General features: G+C 40.0%; 1 protein-coding gene across 1 annotated transcript; it reads right to left on the reverse strand.

Annotated features, from left to right (window-relative positions):
- Window positions 1-15716: 15716 nt before the first annotated feature.
- On the reverse strand, window positions 15717-16536 carry LOC147898135 (small ribosomal subunit protein uS9-like). The gene has a single exon (XM_087379764.1). The coding sequence runs from the start codon at window positions 16471-16473 to the stop codon at window positions 16042-16044; it is 432 nt and encodes a 143-aa protein (XP_087235890.1). The 5' UTR covers window positions 16474-16536; the 3' UTR covers window positions 15717-16041.
- Between the last annotated feature and the right edge of the window lie 746 nt (window positions 16537-17282).

Consider the following 17282-nt stretch of genomic DNA (forward strand, 5'->3'; position numbering starts at 1 on the left):
TTGGTTGAGTTCCAAGACTACTCCCCTTTGGGCACCTCATTGTGGGTTACATCACCCCCTTACACTATCACATCTCCTTCCTTAGTTACATAGCCAAGCTCTCTTGGCCATCCACAAACTCAGGTGTTCACTTTTGCAAGCCTCATACCCCTCCTCAATTTTTTCTCCTTGTTACCCTTGGTCCTTCATGCTGTCCATCGCCTTTAATTCACTTAGTTTGTTGCTCACTTTTGCATCATTGTGCCTCCCCCTATCCTTCTCATTCACCTCTTGGGCCGCCCTCCCTTACCTTCTTTGCTCGTGCCAACTCCATTCAGTTGTGACTCCCAGTTCTGACTCCTTTTCCTACCATTCATAGTTGCTAACTCCCTTCTTGGCTACCCAAGTGCTCTGATTCGACCCCTCCCTTGCTACGTGCCTCTTGCTTATTGTCCCTCTTAGCATTCTCTTCCTGACTCTCCTACTCACTTTGTCATCTGCTTACCTTGTGCTTGTACTTGAGGCATGGAAACTCTTGGTTTCTTCGTTAGTCTACTTTGGATAGTGTCTTCTTTCTGTTCATTGTCTTCTTTCCATCCTTTTTCTATGACACCAACTACCTACAAGCATATGTCATGGCCCTTCCTCTCACTTAAGATGTTCTTTTCTTACCCTCGTTGCAGATTTTCTATCTTCATCTCATCTCCATCACTTCTACTGTCACCTTCACAAAGTGACCTGACCTAGTATATATATATATATATATATACATTTATCTTGCATTTACGTTTATGTAAATATATTTTGTTTTACATTTATGTATTTATGTATATTTTTACTTTTATGAGTATAATTTCACTTTTATGTGTTTGTGTTTATTCTCCTTGCATGTTGATATGTTTAGGTAGATCGCTTATGCATAATAGGATATGGAGTAGTCCGTTAATGTGATTATATATACATAGCACCCTATTTTTGGTTGACGTCTTTCCAAAGAATATTATGAAGCTGAAAAAATGAAGTTAAAGAACTATTGTGCAACTCGAAATTTTTTGCAATGAACCTAGAAAGTGGAGTTGCAAAAAAATTGATTTTTATGCTAATGCTAGAAATATATTTTAAATATGGAAAAATCACCATTCTAAAGCTTAAATTTCAAATAAGAAATAGTGATTGCTAGAGGATTGCTATATTTTTGGAGCTAAGAAATGCCAAACGTATGTATAGGCACATGACAATTCTAAGAGTGAAAAAGTGATGCTAAAATTGAGATGAATTTTTTGAATTTGAAGATGAAAGACTGTCACGAATATGAAGCTCACAAATTTTTATGAAATTTAGAAAACGATCATGAACTTGAGAAATAGATCATGAATAAAAAACATTCCTATAATGTTGGAAAACTCACTATAAGTACATTAAAATTTGGGGAAATCATGACAACGGTAGAATACTATTTTCAAGATATGCTAGTGACAAAATAGTCTTTGAAGTTTTATATTCTAAAATAATTCAAGATAGGGCACACAATGAGATAGTCAAGCATTAATGATCTCTTGTTATACATAATTTAAGAATCATACTATATCAAATTTCCTAAAGTGTGGCTTATGTTATACTAAATGATACTTTCCCATATGTGTTTTATTGGTCACTTATAAATGACTCTAAGGATTCACTATCAAGTACCACTTTAACTTAGGTTATCTCTTATAAGATATGCACTATGGCACTCAATGCATAAATGATGATTTTTTGTACTATGGTGTATATGTGTGTGTTGGGGGGGGGGGGAGAGGCTTATTGTATATTGGCTTGACTATGATAATAAAGCTGCTTGCATATTATATAGGGACATTTATGATCAGTGGACTCTACATCGTTCAATATGCCAAGGATGTCCTCTTATTGCACTCTTGTATGCAATTGCTACATATCTAATGCTTTGTTACATTGATCATCTTGTGCATACAGATGCTTTGCATGGTTTACAGATTTAGGAAACTAAACCCATGTTGGTGCAAGCTTATGCTGATGATTCCATCTTCACTCCTAAAAATACTCTATATGGTTTAGTTGCTGGCCTACAAGTCAATTTCCAAAATTCTAAGTTGCTGCCATTGGACGCTAAAGATTGGCATCACATTTTGTGGCCAAGAGAAATTGTGTTGGCCACTCAGATTGTTCATCATCTTTGATATCCCTTGGGATCGATGGTCACTTGCCATCAACAAATGGATTGGATAATTGAAAAGCTTAAAAAGACATTGGAATATTGGAAATTATCTACTTGGCCGCTCCATGTTTGACTTTGTATTACTCGATCCATCTTGGTTGCCTACATATAATTCTGTTTGCCATTGATGATGTTTGGCAAGAAGCATATCGCATGTTTTTATGTCTACTCTTATGGAGACCTTATGGCAATCAAAACATGGTCATAGGAGTATAAGATTGCTCTCAAGCAGTGTCTTTGTTCGCTAAAAATGCATGGTGGTCTAAATACACTAAATATTCATATACATATTTTAGCACATAAAGGCAAGATGATGCTAAAACTTACGTAAAGAAATTAGCCTTGGGCTACTACGATGCGTCACATGCTCTCATACTTATCCACTCATGCATTTAGCCACTAGCAAGCTTCTCAATGGGATTTTTGGTTTGGATACATTGATGGCAAAAATCGACCGGGAATTGAGAAACAAGGATTGCCAAACTGAGATACACACTGAACAAAGTGTTCTCTACAACGTCATCATCATCAACATTTTCATTGTCATCGTCATTCTCACCATCATTGGAGAGAGCAACACCATCATTGTCACTGACATTAGTATCAACATTGACATCGATATCAACAATAGTGATGGCCTCGACATGCCCTCCTAGCTCTCGACTGCTGTTGCTAGTGTACCCCTCCATGCCTTCTCATAGTACACGTTATTCCTATCATCTCTACCCTTAACCTCGCCTCCTTTCTCCTCCACAAATGAAATCACCTCAGTTACATAAAAAAGGAATTAAAAATAGAATAAAACAAGCAAGTTTGGACCAAAATGGAAGATTTTCTTCCCAAGATGGATTGATTGTCATTCCTAAGACCTTGAAACTCCAACCCAATCCTAGATTTTGAGACCTCTAATGCACACAAAACTACAAAAATATTTTACTAAAATTGGTTTAAGGTCAGGATATCAACAAGTACGAATTAGAGAAGAGGATGTCCCTATGACATCATTTCGTACTAGGTATGGGCATTATCAATTTAAAGTAATGCCATTTGGGTTAACAAATGCTCCAACAACTTTCATGACACTTATGAATAGTGTCTTAAGGACATATTTAGGAAAATTTGATGTAGTATTTCTAGATGATATCCCTATTTATAGTAAAACTAGGACAAAGCATTTGGAACATTTGCAGAAAGTGTTCCAGCTACTTAGAGATAACTCAATTTTTGCTAAAGAATCGAAACATGAATTCTTTGCAAAGTAAGTAAAGTACTTGGGACATATAATATCCCAAGAAGGGATTCGCATGGATCCTAAAAAAGTAAGGGCCATATTGGAATGGCCACATCCGACAAATCTAGAAGAGTTACATATATTCTTGGGTTTGTTTGGATTTTATAGGAGATTCATCCAAGATTATGCTAAGATTGATGTTCCGATGATGGACTAGCTTAAGGGTAAGGGAAGCACCTTCATATGGGATGAACCTCAAAAGAGGAGTTTTGAAAAATTAAAGGTAGCTATAGCATTAGCTCATGTCTTAAAGGTAGTGGATCCCAATAAACTATTCATGGTTGAGACGAATGCCAGTGATTTTGCTATTGGGGTGGTATTTTTCATAAAGGGTTTCATGAGCGTCACTAAAATGTGCATAGTTGCTGCTAACTTTTTTCATGTCCTTGCGAATGGATTTTTTTAGGCCAGAGATGAACCATGCTATGAGGTACTTGTTGTCCGGACGTGGATCACACTTTGCTATATTGGGGTAGTCCATAGTTGTTGGACGTTGAGGAGTCCGTAGTCCATAATAGCTCGTCTGGATGGCTGGTTCTTTCATTGCATGTGAGTTGTAGAGCCGCCTCTATAGTGATGGAGTCAATAGCTGGGAGGCTTGCTTGAGCCGATCGTGGGTGCTCAAGGCAGAGTTATGGAGCTTCATGGAGCTTATTTGGGACTGTGGAGTTAGCATAGAAGCTTGTTGCAGTAGAGGTCGCGACTTGTCTGCCTGTTGTAGCTTAGGAGCTCATATGGTTGGAGCCATCTCAAAGTTGAGTCTACTATGGAGCTGTTGTCAATGGTTGTAGTTTCCTTTTCCAAGCTCTACTTTGAGTTAGGGCTCTAACTCCTCTCATAGGAGTCTCACAAGGTCTCTCTCTTTCTATTTCTCCATTGAAACCAAGGTAGGGATCCTTCTCTCGCTCTCTCTCAGAATCAATTGCCTTCTAAACTCTAAGGGATGAAGATAGAAATCTTGTCACACAAAACACCAAAGAGACTCTCTCTCACAATAGAGGAGTGCAATGAACAGAATCTCTCGGATAATGAAATATCTCAAGCAAGAAGCGGATTATCTCTCTCTTTCTCACAAAAGGAATGAATACCTCTGTTTCTCTCACAGAAGAAAGAACTCTCAGTGAATGGAAATGGACGAAATTTCTTAAAAAATGAACAGAATTTTTCTCTCACGGAAGAGAAAACTCGATCTCTCACTTTCTCAAACTATCACACTCTCTCATACTCTCGCATATTGATCACAATGCTTCTACGAAAGGAAAGGGAGCTCTGATACCATGATAAAATATGAAGAGGGGAGAGGAGAAGAGTGGGGATGAGGATAGAGGGCACAGCTAGGGCACACACCACACATGACTAACTGTGCACTAGATTTAGTTGAAAATGTAGAATATATACAAACCCATTTAGGGTTAGGGTTAGGGCATCTAACCCTTTCCTTTATAGCACTCTATTGGATTAGTGCTATGCACATATGATCACATGATGGTGCTATGCACACATGATCACATGATGTTGAGCATGAAATCTCAACATGAGGTTATGCTCAGACGGGCAGCATCAATGGTTCACTTTACTACTTGACTTTCATCGACGACGACTATAGCAGATATTGTTGGATCTACTTTCTGAAAGAGAAATCTAAAGTCTTTCTAGATTTCAATTTTCAAAGCCATGGCAGAAAACCAGACAAGCAAAAAGATCAAAGTCATGACATCAGACAGAGGAGGTGAATACATGTCTTCAGCATTCATGAACTTTTGCATAAGTCATGGTATTCAAAGACAACTCACTTGTGTAGATACTCCTTAGCAGAATGCAAGAGGTGAACGGAAGAATGGTACTTTAGCAGACAGTGCTAGAGTAATGCTCAATGAGAAGCATATTCCGAATCAATATTGGGCAAAAGCAATAGCCACTACAAACTACTTGCTTAATCAGCTTCCGATTAAACTGATTCAGGGTATGACAACTTATGAAGCATTCACTGAACACAAGCCACACATTAGGCATCTCCACATATTTGGTTGCATAGCATATGCCCACATACATGACGAGCATCGCAGAAAATTGGATGCAAAGTCACGCAAATGCATCATGGTTGGCTACAATGAGCATACAAGTTGTATGATCTATCAGAATGGAAAACCTCAAATACATAGGAGATAGATGCACTACTTACATAGTCATCTACAGAAAAGGTTGATGAAGAAGAGCACGAATTCCCCGAAGCACCTCGAGAAGAACCACAACAACTTAGACAGCGCTCTACTAGGGAAAGCAGACCTCCAGCCAGATTGACATATGCTCAAAAAGGCAAAGCAATTCACGTTGAAACCACCAACAATTAGGCTCTTATGACTACTATCATGGCTACAGAAGAGAGTGTACTTCGACGATGTAGTTGACAAGCTAGAATGGCAAACTACTATGAATGAATAAATGGAAGCTTTGTATGATAATATTAACTAGGAGTTATGCGACCTTCCACCAGGAAAGAAGGCCATAGCAAACAAATGGGTATACAAAGTGAAGTACAATCGAGATGGAAGCATTGAAAGATACAAAGCCAGACTAGCTATTGCAAAAGTATTTGCACAGCAATATGGTCAAGATTATGATGAGACATGCTCTATTAGCAAAGATGGATTCCATATGGTTCTTGATATCACTAGCGACACTCAGCTCAGATGGAATATGTACCAGCTCAATGTCAAGAATGATTTTCTCCATGGTTACCTAGATGAGGAAGTCTACGTGCAACAACAAGCAGGTTATGTTGAACCAGGAAAGGAGAATCAGGTTTTCCATCTCAAGAAAAGTCTCTACAGCTTAAAGCAAGCACCGAGAAGTTGGTACAACAGAATCGACAAGTATTTTGCTAATTTGAGATACATGAAATCCAAAGCAGATCATTCTCTCTACTACAAATTTCAACAGGAAGACATTACTATCGCACTTTTGTAAATGAAATCCACTGTAGATCATACTCTCTACTACAAAGTTCAAGGGGAAGACATTACTATTGCATTTTGCACATAATCTAATTGTGACCGGAAGCAAGGATAGCTTCATAAAAAAGCTAAAACAAGACTTATCTGCAGAGTTCGACATGAAAATCTTGGACTTATGCAATATTGTCTTGGAATTGAGTTGTGGAGAGATTCAGACAGCATCTTCATGAGTCAGCTAAAATATATTGACAGTCTCCTGAAGAAGTTTCATATGGTAGATTGCAAGATTGCAGCCACTCCCATGGAACAAAGTTTGAAACTTATAAAAGATTCAGAAAAGCCTATCGTCAATGACAGGTACTATCAGAAGCAGCTCATAGAATCTCTTTATATATCTGGCTATTACATGGTGAGATATTTGTTATGCAGTAAGCTCACTTGCATAGTTTATGTCAAATCCAAAACAATCTTACTGGAATATAGCCAAAATAGTCTTGAGATACATCAAAGGTACAAGACAGTTTGGGATAGAATATAGAGGAAGTCATCCAAGGTTACATGGATACTGTGACTGTGATTGTGACGATGCCGAAGATTGTGAGACCAGGAGCACTCACTACAGGTGCATGTGAGACTATATAGCTCAGAAGACTATTGTTAAAAACAAATTACGATATAACTATCTTACAAGCTTAAAATCAAATTAGTCCATGACAACCAAATCCAAACCTTGGACCTTCATGTTTCATGTGCAATGGGTTGCATTATAAAAAGAATGCTTAATCATAATATGTGATAGAGTGATAGAGATATTCATCATTGGGAAACAGACATTAAAAAGAAGCTTTTATACCAAGAAACCACACCATACTAGCCTCCCTTATATGAGAATGAAGATGGCAACATCCCAAGTGATGTTGTACTCAAGCATAGGGAGAAGGAAAGGATTAGCAAAGGCCATAATCTCAGCAAGCCAGTCTGTGCCAAAGAGAAGAGCAATATGTTGTTGAAAGAAGATCTTGCGGCTCAACCAACATGAACTAATATATATCGAGGAGTTTAAAGGGGCTGATTAGGTCGGATGGGTAGGTTCCAAGGAAACATTGCACCTCCTTCATAGACACCTTTACAGTTAGCTCAAAACACTCTCCAAACTGTCATAAGACACAGAGACCCATAACTTTCAGCAGAGACTGAAATGGGCTTCGCTCTGATATAAGTTTCATAAGAAATAGAGAAGCGGTCGGAAAGATATGGGCAGTTTACTGGACGGGGGTAAAAACTGTCTCCATGCTTAGACTTCATCAACGATCCAAGTCTCATAGAGGTCGCCTAGGAGGGAAGAAAGATCCCCCTTTGTGACTTGGGAAATAGATAAACCATGTATGCACAATGAGGAGCCAAATAGACAACACTTCTGAGCACTTTGGAAGAAAAAGCATTGGAAAAGGTGAAGAGCCACTCAAGAGAGAGTACCTGAAGTAACCTTCATTACCAATAGAGTGAGACTCCACTCAAAATACTACAAACACAAGGGAGATGAAGAGGTTTCATATGTACAAGAGGAAGTGGAAGCTCCAAGACTACTCATTGAGAGAGAATGAACTAGAGAGAGATGGACTCAAGAGTCTACATAAGAGAATATCTACAAGAGGGAGAGAAGGCTCATGGAAGAGGCTTGAGGAGACTAGAGCTACAGCAACATGATGCCTAATGGTGGAAAAGATGATAAACAAGGGAGAGGAGGGCTCCTTTTATAGAGATTTTATTACCCTCCTTCACCCATTTATAATTGTTGCCTATAGATTCTTTTCCCCATCAATCACATAAGCCCGTATGTCACCATCCATGTCCTTTTTGGCTACTCTTGCCATGTGTCCCATCAAAAGATACTCAAGACTCTTAAAATATTGAGAAAGTCAAGAGTCTCCCCACATGGAGCCCATAGGAACCCTCTCTTTTCCATATGTCCACATCCTCCTTATTCCACATGGAAATTCTAGAAGGATTCCTCTTGACTCCACACTCCTCCACATGCCTTCCACATGCTTGGCATGTGGCCTCTCTTATATTATTGAAATATATGGACATGAGTCCACCTCTTTATATGACTCACTCTTCCTATTTTCTAAAAACCCCATAATATCCCATACACAAATAACTCTCACCCCATACCAAGGTATTTATAATTCATACCTATGGTATTTACAATGATCCATTCCACTCATCCTCTCAATCCCATACAATATCTTAGAAAATAGAAATAAGTGAGAGCCGCTATGCTATCACTTAATACTCAAACTCTTATCAAACATAGAAGAAAACAATACCAATGCCAAATAAAAAATATCAATTTTCGGCGTCACACCATCTATTGGGACAACCTTGGGTTAAGAGAACTCATAGCAACATTGACATTATTCTATATTTCTAGTAGTTGATAAGTGTAAGGAGCATGAATTTATTTATGCATCATATGTAAAAGAATCTAGATTAGAGAGACCACCTAGGTAGGCTCTTAACATTCCTTCTCCGACGACAATTAATGAACAAGTTGTCTACATGGGGTTTTGTACTATTGATAATTCTTGAAGGACCTTATAGCTTGAGCACTTCTGTTGACTAGGTTAACATCACCCAAGGTTCCTTTAGAGTGGAAGTAATCAAAGCAAAAGTTGTTTGACTAAGAAACCCCTGATTGAGTTAACTTCACCCAAGGTTACTAATAAAGTACTGAGCTTGATTTGCATCAAGTTTTTATTTAAGATTAATGAAGTGGCATGTTCGCATTCAAACCTAGCTAAGGACTTGGCAAACAAACAAGTTTCTTTGGAGTACAACTAAATTGCAAAATGCAAACTTCGATTAAATGACAATAAAAATTTTACCTTATAAGCGAGTGGGTCCTGCTACAAAAAGTGGCCCAAGATATTAATTTGGATGGAGTTTCAAGGATTTTGAAAGAATCTCATCACTTTATATATGGAAAGGACTTTGCTGAGTTAGCATTGCCGACAAATGGTAAAGGCTATAACTAGCCCAAAAGCACATGACAAAAGAACTACAATTTTCTTAATGGATAATTTTATGTGCCAAACCAAGCCACTCATTTCTAAAATAAATATCAAAGCACAATTATCCATGATGCACTACAATGGTACTCCCTATCAACCTACAATAAAAGAACAAGTCAAGATCACGAGTACATTTTTAATCAAAGCATTACTAAGTCCACCACGTTTAACCTCCCTTTGCACGAAAGGAATTCCAAACAATTGTGGCTACAAGTTTTACCCCTATTTGTTCATGTATAGTACAAAATATGTGATGCCAATTAAGGATGAAGAAATGACAACAAATCATTATTAAAAGTAGTGACTACTTTCCTTCCTCATTATTGGCTACTTGGTTTGGCTTCAAGAAACTACAGATAATTATCAATCTCAATCAAGTAGTTCAAAAATACTATTAACATGAGTGAGTGAGGACCAATATCAAAATGTAATATATATGCTCATAAGTCTAGAAAACATCCAACCTTACAAATTTAAAAAACAACATAGAGAAACCTAAAGTAAAAAGTGAGTACAAGTACTCGTGAGCATTGCCTTCAAATTGATTGTCAAAGAAAAACAATTGTCAAGATGATTGGATGATTAATTTGCAACACTTGTGATGGAAGCCCATGCATGGGAAAGTCCGAATGATTTGTAAACTCTGTGTGTGTGTGTGTGTGTGTGTGCACGCGCGCTGTGTATCACCCGTCCATAACTGTGCATAAACCCTGCTGCCCTTTCTTGCTTTATCAATTCTGCCCTGCTCACCTTCATGGAGGACCATATTAAAAGCTACTCTCGGAAGGACTTGTCCCAGGACCCTAAAAGACAGCAATTTGAATTCTCTACCTCAGCCTCTGAAGATGCTCACTATGTTTTTGATATGCTCAAGGATGAATTTCACCACAGCCAGAAGGAGTGGGCCAAACCTCCCCCGGCCCTTAAGTACAAGCTGAAGCTGCCCTCATTGGTTACTCCTCTCCGAAAGTTCTCTCAGCAAGCAGTTATCATTTTCTTCCCTGGGAAGTTACCTTCTACAAATGATGTGGCTCAATGGGTTCAGGCTTTGTTGGGAGGTTGCTTTGTTGAAGGAGTATACTTTGCTTCTCGAGGTTTTTATGAAGTGCACTTTTTGGATGCCTCATATCGTCAGTAGATATTGGAGATGTCTCCTCTATTCTATGGCAGACAAATGGTGCATGTCATGCCATGTTCGCCAAATAAGGATTATCATGGTCTCATTCGACATCACTGCCCTGTATGGGTTGAGGTAGTGGATTTTTCGAATTATATGAGGGCTGAGCTACCAAGTCTGGCAGCTACTTTGGGGCGAGTTGTATGCCCACCCCGACCTTCGGGCAATCGAAATCGGTTTTGTGTTCTGTGGGATACAGATCACCCAACCCCTCCTTCCATTGCAGTAGAGGTGGAAGATGTTCCCTTGGGCGAAAAATATTTTGATTTGAAATGGGGAGTATTTGCAGGTGCTTGTTTTACTTGTCATAAATTTGGCCATCTAGCTTCACAGTGTCCTGCAATACTGCATCAGCTCCCACCTACAGCTATTGCTCCAGAAAATACTACCTCTCCAACTTATGGTCCAGGGCCTAAGGCAACGCCTAGCAAGTTGGGTGATGTAGCATCTAAATCTGTTCTTCCCAAAGAAAGTGTAGTCTAGGTTTCAGCCAAGCAAAAGGATAAGGGAAAGAGTGATTTGTCCTTAGGGTTTGATTTATCTTGCAAGCCGGACTTCATCCCAGGCAGTATGGGTTTGTTCCCAGAAGGCAGATTACTGACAATATCTCCAATGCTTTGCTTGCAATTGAGTATGCCAAATATTCTAAACAAGATGTTCTCATTCTGCAAGTGGACATTGCGAAAGCATTTGATACTGTCCATTGGGATTTTATTTCTCAGACAATGCATAAATTGGGATTTGGCCCTCGGCTCGTTCATGTTATTTACTGGCTGTATTCTCATGCCACTGCACAGTGTCTGCTTGGTAGTGGGTTGTCAAGGACATGGACTATGACCCGTTCAGTGAGACAGGGATGCCCTCTGAGCTCCCTAATATATGCCATTGCTACTCATCCGTTATTGTTGCATATGGACCATCTTGCAGATACAGGACATCTTCATGGCTTGCAAATTCCAAGGGCATAGCCGTTTCTTGCACAGGCATATGCTGATGATTCATATTTCATGCCCAGGAATTCTCAAAGTGACCTCTGTCATTTGATGCATACTTTGAATGATTTTGGCATAGCTGCTGGACTGCATATCAACTTTCAGAAATCAAATCTTCTAGCATTGAAAGAAGCTGATTGGCATGCACTTCTCTGGCCAGGTCACATTATTTCTCCCCATACCATTGTGAGGCACTTAGGGTATCCCATTGGCTGGAATATTACCCCTCAACAAGAGCTTAAATGGGTGCTTCAAAAGATTAACAAGAAGCTGGAATACTGGCACTTGTCAACTTGGCCTCTACATGTTCGACTTCGGATAGTCCAGTCTATCATTATGGCATATGTGCAATTTTACTTGCCTCTTCTTCACTGGTCTTTTAAGCATTTGGCTTCCTATATGTCCCAGGCTATGGAGATATTTTGGAAAAGCAAATCTCACAAAAAGGCTTTGCGACTACTTCCCATGCAGTCTGTTTGTTCTCCTAAGACTCATGGCGGACTGAATATTCTCAATCTTCAGTTTCATATGTTGGCAAGAAAGAGCACTATGATTGCTGATTTCTTTCAGCAAAAACAGCCATGGGCTATTATGCTAGCAGCTATGTGTGGAAACATGAAGTCTTATGCATATGGGCATTGGATTACAGATCACTGGGAAGCAGTCATGACCACATTTCAAGGGAAAATTCCTGGCTGTCCTATTTCTACTGCTTTTATTCATGACTGGAAGAGAATCCTCTCTTATGCTAAATGGTCAGGTGCTTCCTCCCATCATGGTAACTCTCTTCGTTTGGAAAGCATCCATTGGAGCAAGGTGTTTGAATCGCCTCTTGCTTTATAGGCACCAATTAAAGCATATAATCTTATGAAATTGGGCATAAGATTTGTCGGAGATGTGGTGGGTCAACATGGTTATGTGCTCTCATTTCCACAAGCTTGCAGGACATTCCCCTTGGGTTTGCATCATAGGCCCATTTGGAGAATACTTACAACTATGTTGCAGCCATTTGTTCCTGCTCCTCCGTTGTTTAGGACAGATTACTGGACTGGAATCTGATTTCCTTGTCTGATAAGCATGCCAACACTCTTTGGAATTTGGATAGGCCTTTATCTTGGTGGCAATCAAAACTCCAAAAAATTTGGAAAGCTAAATTGCCATTGAAACAGAGGCTCTTTCTTTGGAGATGTATAGTGGGAGCCTTTTCCATTGGGGTGAAATTGCTTCCTCTTCCTGCCCCCGTTGCTCTCATCACCATGAGAGTTCCCCATTTGTTATGGTCTTACCCGCACTCTCGAATACTGATCACTCATGTCTCTCATTTGCTACGGCTCCAATTTCCCTCTATCAGATTCGGGAAACTCTTCTGGATGTTTGGATGCTACTCACCTCAGATATCTCCATTCCTCCTTTTCCTTCACTGGGCTCGCTTTTGGATACTATGGACTATTTAGACACAGAGATTGCATTTTAGGATGGGACAACAGTTTCCTCAAGCATATGCTTTCTTCAGAATGTCCCTCAAGCAATCTTTATATGATAGTTATGCTGCGAGGGACTTGGATGCTACTAGCCTTGAAGTGTTTTCTCACTGTTTTTGAGTTCTTTCATTAGGCTCTCCTTTGGAGTCTAATGTCATGTACAATGATTTCATGCTGATTTTATAGTTACTGGTTTCACAAAAAAAAAAGTGTGTTTGTGAGAGAGAGAGAGAGAGAGAGAAAGAGAGAGATTAAACCAAAATAGAAGGGGAGCACTTGGCAAGAAATTGTGGGACACTTTTTTACAAAAGTGTAATTAAAGGGCAGTGCTAAAAAGGAACGAAGGGAGTTTGTAAGAAACTTTAGACAAAATTATGAGCAAAATAGAAAAATAAAAAATACTAATAACTTAATAAGCAAAGCTCCAGCTCTGATCAGTACCCAAGTATAAGCTGCCATGTGGGTTTCAAGAGATTCCGGAAACAAAGAGATCCAGCTGCATTAGGTTACCTCTAATCCAGCTAGCCTAAGGTAAAATCTTGGCAAGCAGGCACTAAAAGGTACAATGTGAAAGTAAATAGAACAAGATATACATGAATCCACACCAACGCCATGTCGCAAGGTTCGCAACATAATAGGGTTTGCTCAGGTCTTCCATGAAACATAACTAGTCCTACTAATGACGACCATGCTTGCAATCCGACCCCACATAGCTTCAGTGTTTTCTGATCTGGTCCAGGTACTCTCTTGATAAGAGACATAATGAAAGAGTCTGTCAGACAGAGTAAGCATCCTTAGGATGGAATAAAACTGTTTTACCAACTCTGCTTATATGAACTTTAACTAACCACAAGAGTCAGATTAAGATTACCATTTTCAGTGTTACACCCATATGCCACGTATGTTGCTACAAACATCGCCTATTCCTTACTCCCGCTGCAAAACCTAATATGCACCTTCAACCTTCCTCCAATCATTAATGAAAATTCGGTGGGCCCTCTGAGTTATGTTTCTGAGATGAGTTATAGGCATATATATACCTTCATAAGATCAGAATATATCCAATTTTTACAAAGTAAAATTTTTAGTACAACAAGCAAAAGAAAAAAGGAAAGAAGGGAGTTTGTAAGCGATAGAGACAAATTATGAGTAAATGAGAAAATAAAAAAGAATAATAACGAAATAAGCAAAGATACGCTTATGTTCTCATCACTTCCCAAGCATAAACTGTCATCCGAGTCTCGTTCGAGTATATCCCACTCATATGCTGCCATGGCAAGCATTGTACTCTCGTATCACAGCGCTTATGGAGTTGCTAGTTTCTCATATCAATCACTTTGATCTGCTTTGAGAAGGCCACAAAACCCACATGCCATACTAATTCTGGATAATAATTACAAAGGTTTCTCATGACATACGTGGGAGGCAAGCCTACTTGCTGTAGAGATGCTTGATGCCACCATGAGGGTTCAAGCTTGAAAAAAATGTCAACTGACTGCCACTATCAAAGATGCCAGAAATTGAGAGACTGGATATTGAATGAGAATTCAGGCATCTTAAAAACTCTGCATACATATCATAGACAACAAGGGTAGAACAGTAACCATATACTACAATAAACTTAAATTAGAATCACAAGAGTAGATGTGCATCTGAATATGTACATATGGATTGATTGAATGGAGTAACATAAAATGCAAACACACATGTAGATCAGAAACTCCTCCCAAAAACAGCCCCTTCAAAAATAAGACGCTTTGCAGTTCCGTAGTGTAGTCACTTGTTGGACATACTGATGCAGGCAAAAGTAATGCATTCTGGCAAGCGCGCAACACTATGAAATTCCCAGGTATAACACTTCACCTAGGATAGAGAAGGAACAAAGAGCACTGTCACAGGCACCGTCACAGACATATATCTAGATGAATCCAGGAACATGCCCAAACTCATCCTCTAAAAACACAACATAGTGGAGTTTCAATCTCACAGGCACCGTCACAGACATATTAAATGGTTGAATGATGTAGCCTGACTCAAATAAGCTATCAAATGTTTTTAGAGCCCACAAAATGTACACTTTAGAAAGTACAACAAGTAAACGGCCCCTCTAAAAAAGGACCAAGCTTGGCTCGGACGTTGGTGAAAAAGCATAATAATCCAGTACCATCTTACGTCAGTAGCATTCTTGATACTCATACAGTTATATCGATTCTCCATCAAATCATCACGTGGCATAGATGCCATAGACCTAAAGATCACACTTCCGGAAAAGATCGAGCTTTCTTAACGCAAGGAGTCCACATTGAGTAAAAAGCTACTGCTCATCTAAAAATACCATCCTTTTAAGACAATTGAATACCTGGAGCGATGATGACTTTCAATTGTGAGAAGAGTGGCCAAACATATTAATTTATGTATACCTTCATAAGACTATAACATATGCAATTTTACTACGAAAAAAGCAAATAAAGGAACAAGAGTACACACACAGACACAGACACAGAGGCAACAAAACAGAACAGAAAAAACAAGGAAATGAAACCACACTCTGCATTAACCAAACCATACAATCAAGCTGCATGAATAAGCTTCTTGTCGTCCTACAACTTCAAATTTTTTGACCCCGTGTTTGGTTCCAGTACTATAAAGTGGAGAGCCTATTGACCAACTGTTTCGTCTTTCACCATAAGAATCCGTTTCCAATAGGTAATGCTATGAAATGAGTTTAAGAACCAGCATCTAAATAGAAAATATAATAGTTGCTCATAAGCTGTTGAAGTCCAGCAGCTTCGATGAGAGCTCAGAGGGAGATTCCAAGCCCAAACAACAACAGAAACATGCCCAAAATTTTATCCACTCAACGGTAGGATTTCTGGAAGCGAGCACGGGCTCCCCTTCCTCCAAACTTCTTAGGCTCACAGCGACGAGGATCGGCGACCAGCAAAGTTCTATCGTACCTCACAAGGATGTCCCTGATTTCCTTCTTCGACTGCTCGTCCACATACTTCTGGTAGTAGGCAACGAGGGCCTTGGCGATACTTTGGCGGATGGCATAGATTTGGGAGGTGTGACCACCGCCACGAACGCGGATACGCATGTCGACAGCGGCAAAACGGGTGCGGCCAAGGAGGAGGACGGGCTCGAAGGCTTTGTAGCGAAGGATTTCGGGCTCAACGAGTTCGATGGGGCAACCATTAATCTTGATGAGGCCACGGCCACGCTTACAATAGCAAACGGCAACGGCAGTCTTCTTACGGCCGAAGCACTGAACAGATTCGACGGCAGCCATGGGTGAGTCGAAGCAGAGGCTGTGGCGACTTCAACTGCCCAAACAAAAGAGAGAAGCGCCAGCACTCGGTGCTCAAGAAGAAGGTCTCAAGCCCTAACCTCACCCTTCCCACACCCCCTTGGTTTGCTTTGGTTAGAGTAACCCTTTCTAGTGCCTCCTTTTCTCAAGAAAAATGCCAATTCCCCCTCGGAGTGAGTCCCCGCCGCTCGTGACTCTTCTTTGTGCGCTTTCTTACCCAACTTTGGGCGTACGCAAGTAAAACAACTGGGATTTTTTCCTAACAAGCGGCCCAGCCCCTACTTGCCCAGGTGGAGAGATGGTATTCCCATCTCCATCATTGGGGCAAATATTTGCTGCATTTTTGGCACCTACAAATGCAAGCGTATTCGGGGGGAAACATGAGCACAAGCAAATCATAACATATTTGCCTGCATTACATACCGCAAGAATGTTCAATTAGCAACAAATTTGTGCACGAGGCTCAATGCCCAAATTGGCACCAAGGTTTGGAAAGGTACAAATCCTAGCACCTCAATGCCACCCGATTGCAACTAGCTACATCCACTCCAACTGATCATTTTCACCACCGCCTAGTGGTGTAGGCGGTGTGTAGAAGGGGGTAGGGAAAGGAGGCAGAGTTCTCCTCGTGGAGCTTACCCAATTAAATTGCACGTGAACAAAATCAATCAAGAAACGAGCTTATGATTATGCCACCCAGTGCACCATTTGTGCGTAGTACAGCTGCGCACAAATGGCGCCACGTGCACAGGCCTTAGAGGTAGTGCTATACTCCTTTTGTCCTATAGTGG

The sequence above is a fragment of the Dipteris shenzhenensis genome, chromosome 9 (assembly GCF_047967505.1).
Source record: "Dipteris shenzhenensis isolate YYH24624 ecotype China chromosome 9, Dip_SZ_1.0, whole genome shotgun sequence".
In the NCBI taxonomy this organism is placed as follows: domain Eukaryota; kingdom Viridiplantae; phylum Streptophyta; class Polypodiopsida; order Gleicheniales; family Dipteridaceae; genus Dipteris; species Dipteris shenzhenensis.

Excerpts from the sequence above, each read along its gene's own strand:
- LOC147898135 (XM_087379764.1), bottom strand. The coding sequence starts at position 16,473 with ATGGCTGCCGTCGAATCTGTTCAGTGCTTCGGCCGTAAGAAGACTGCC.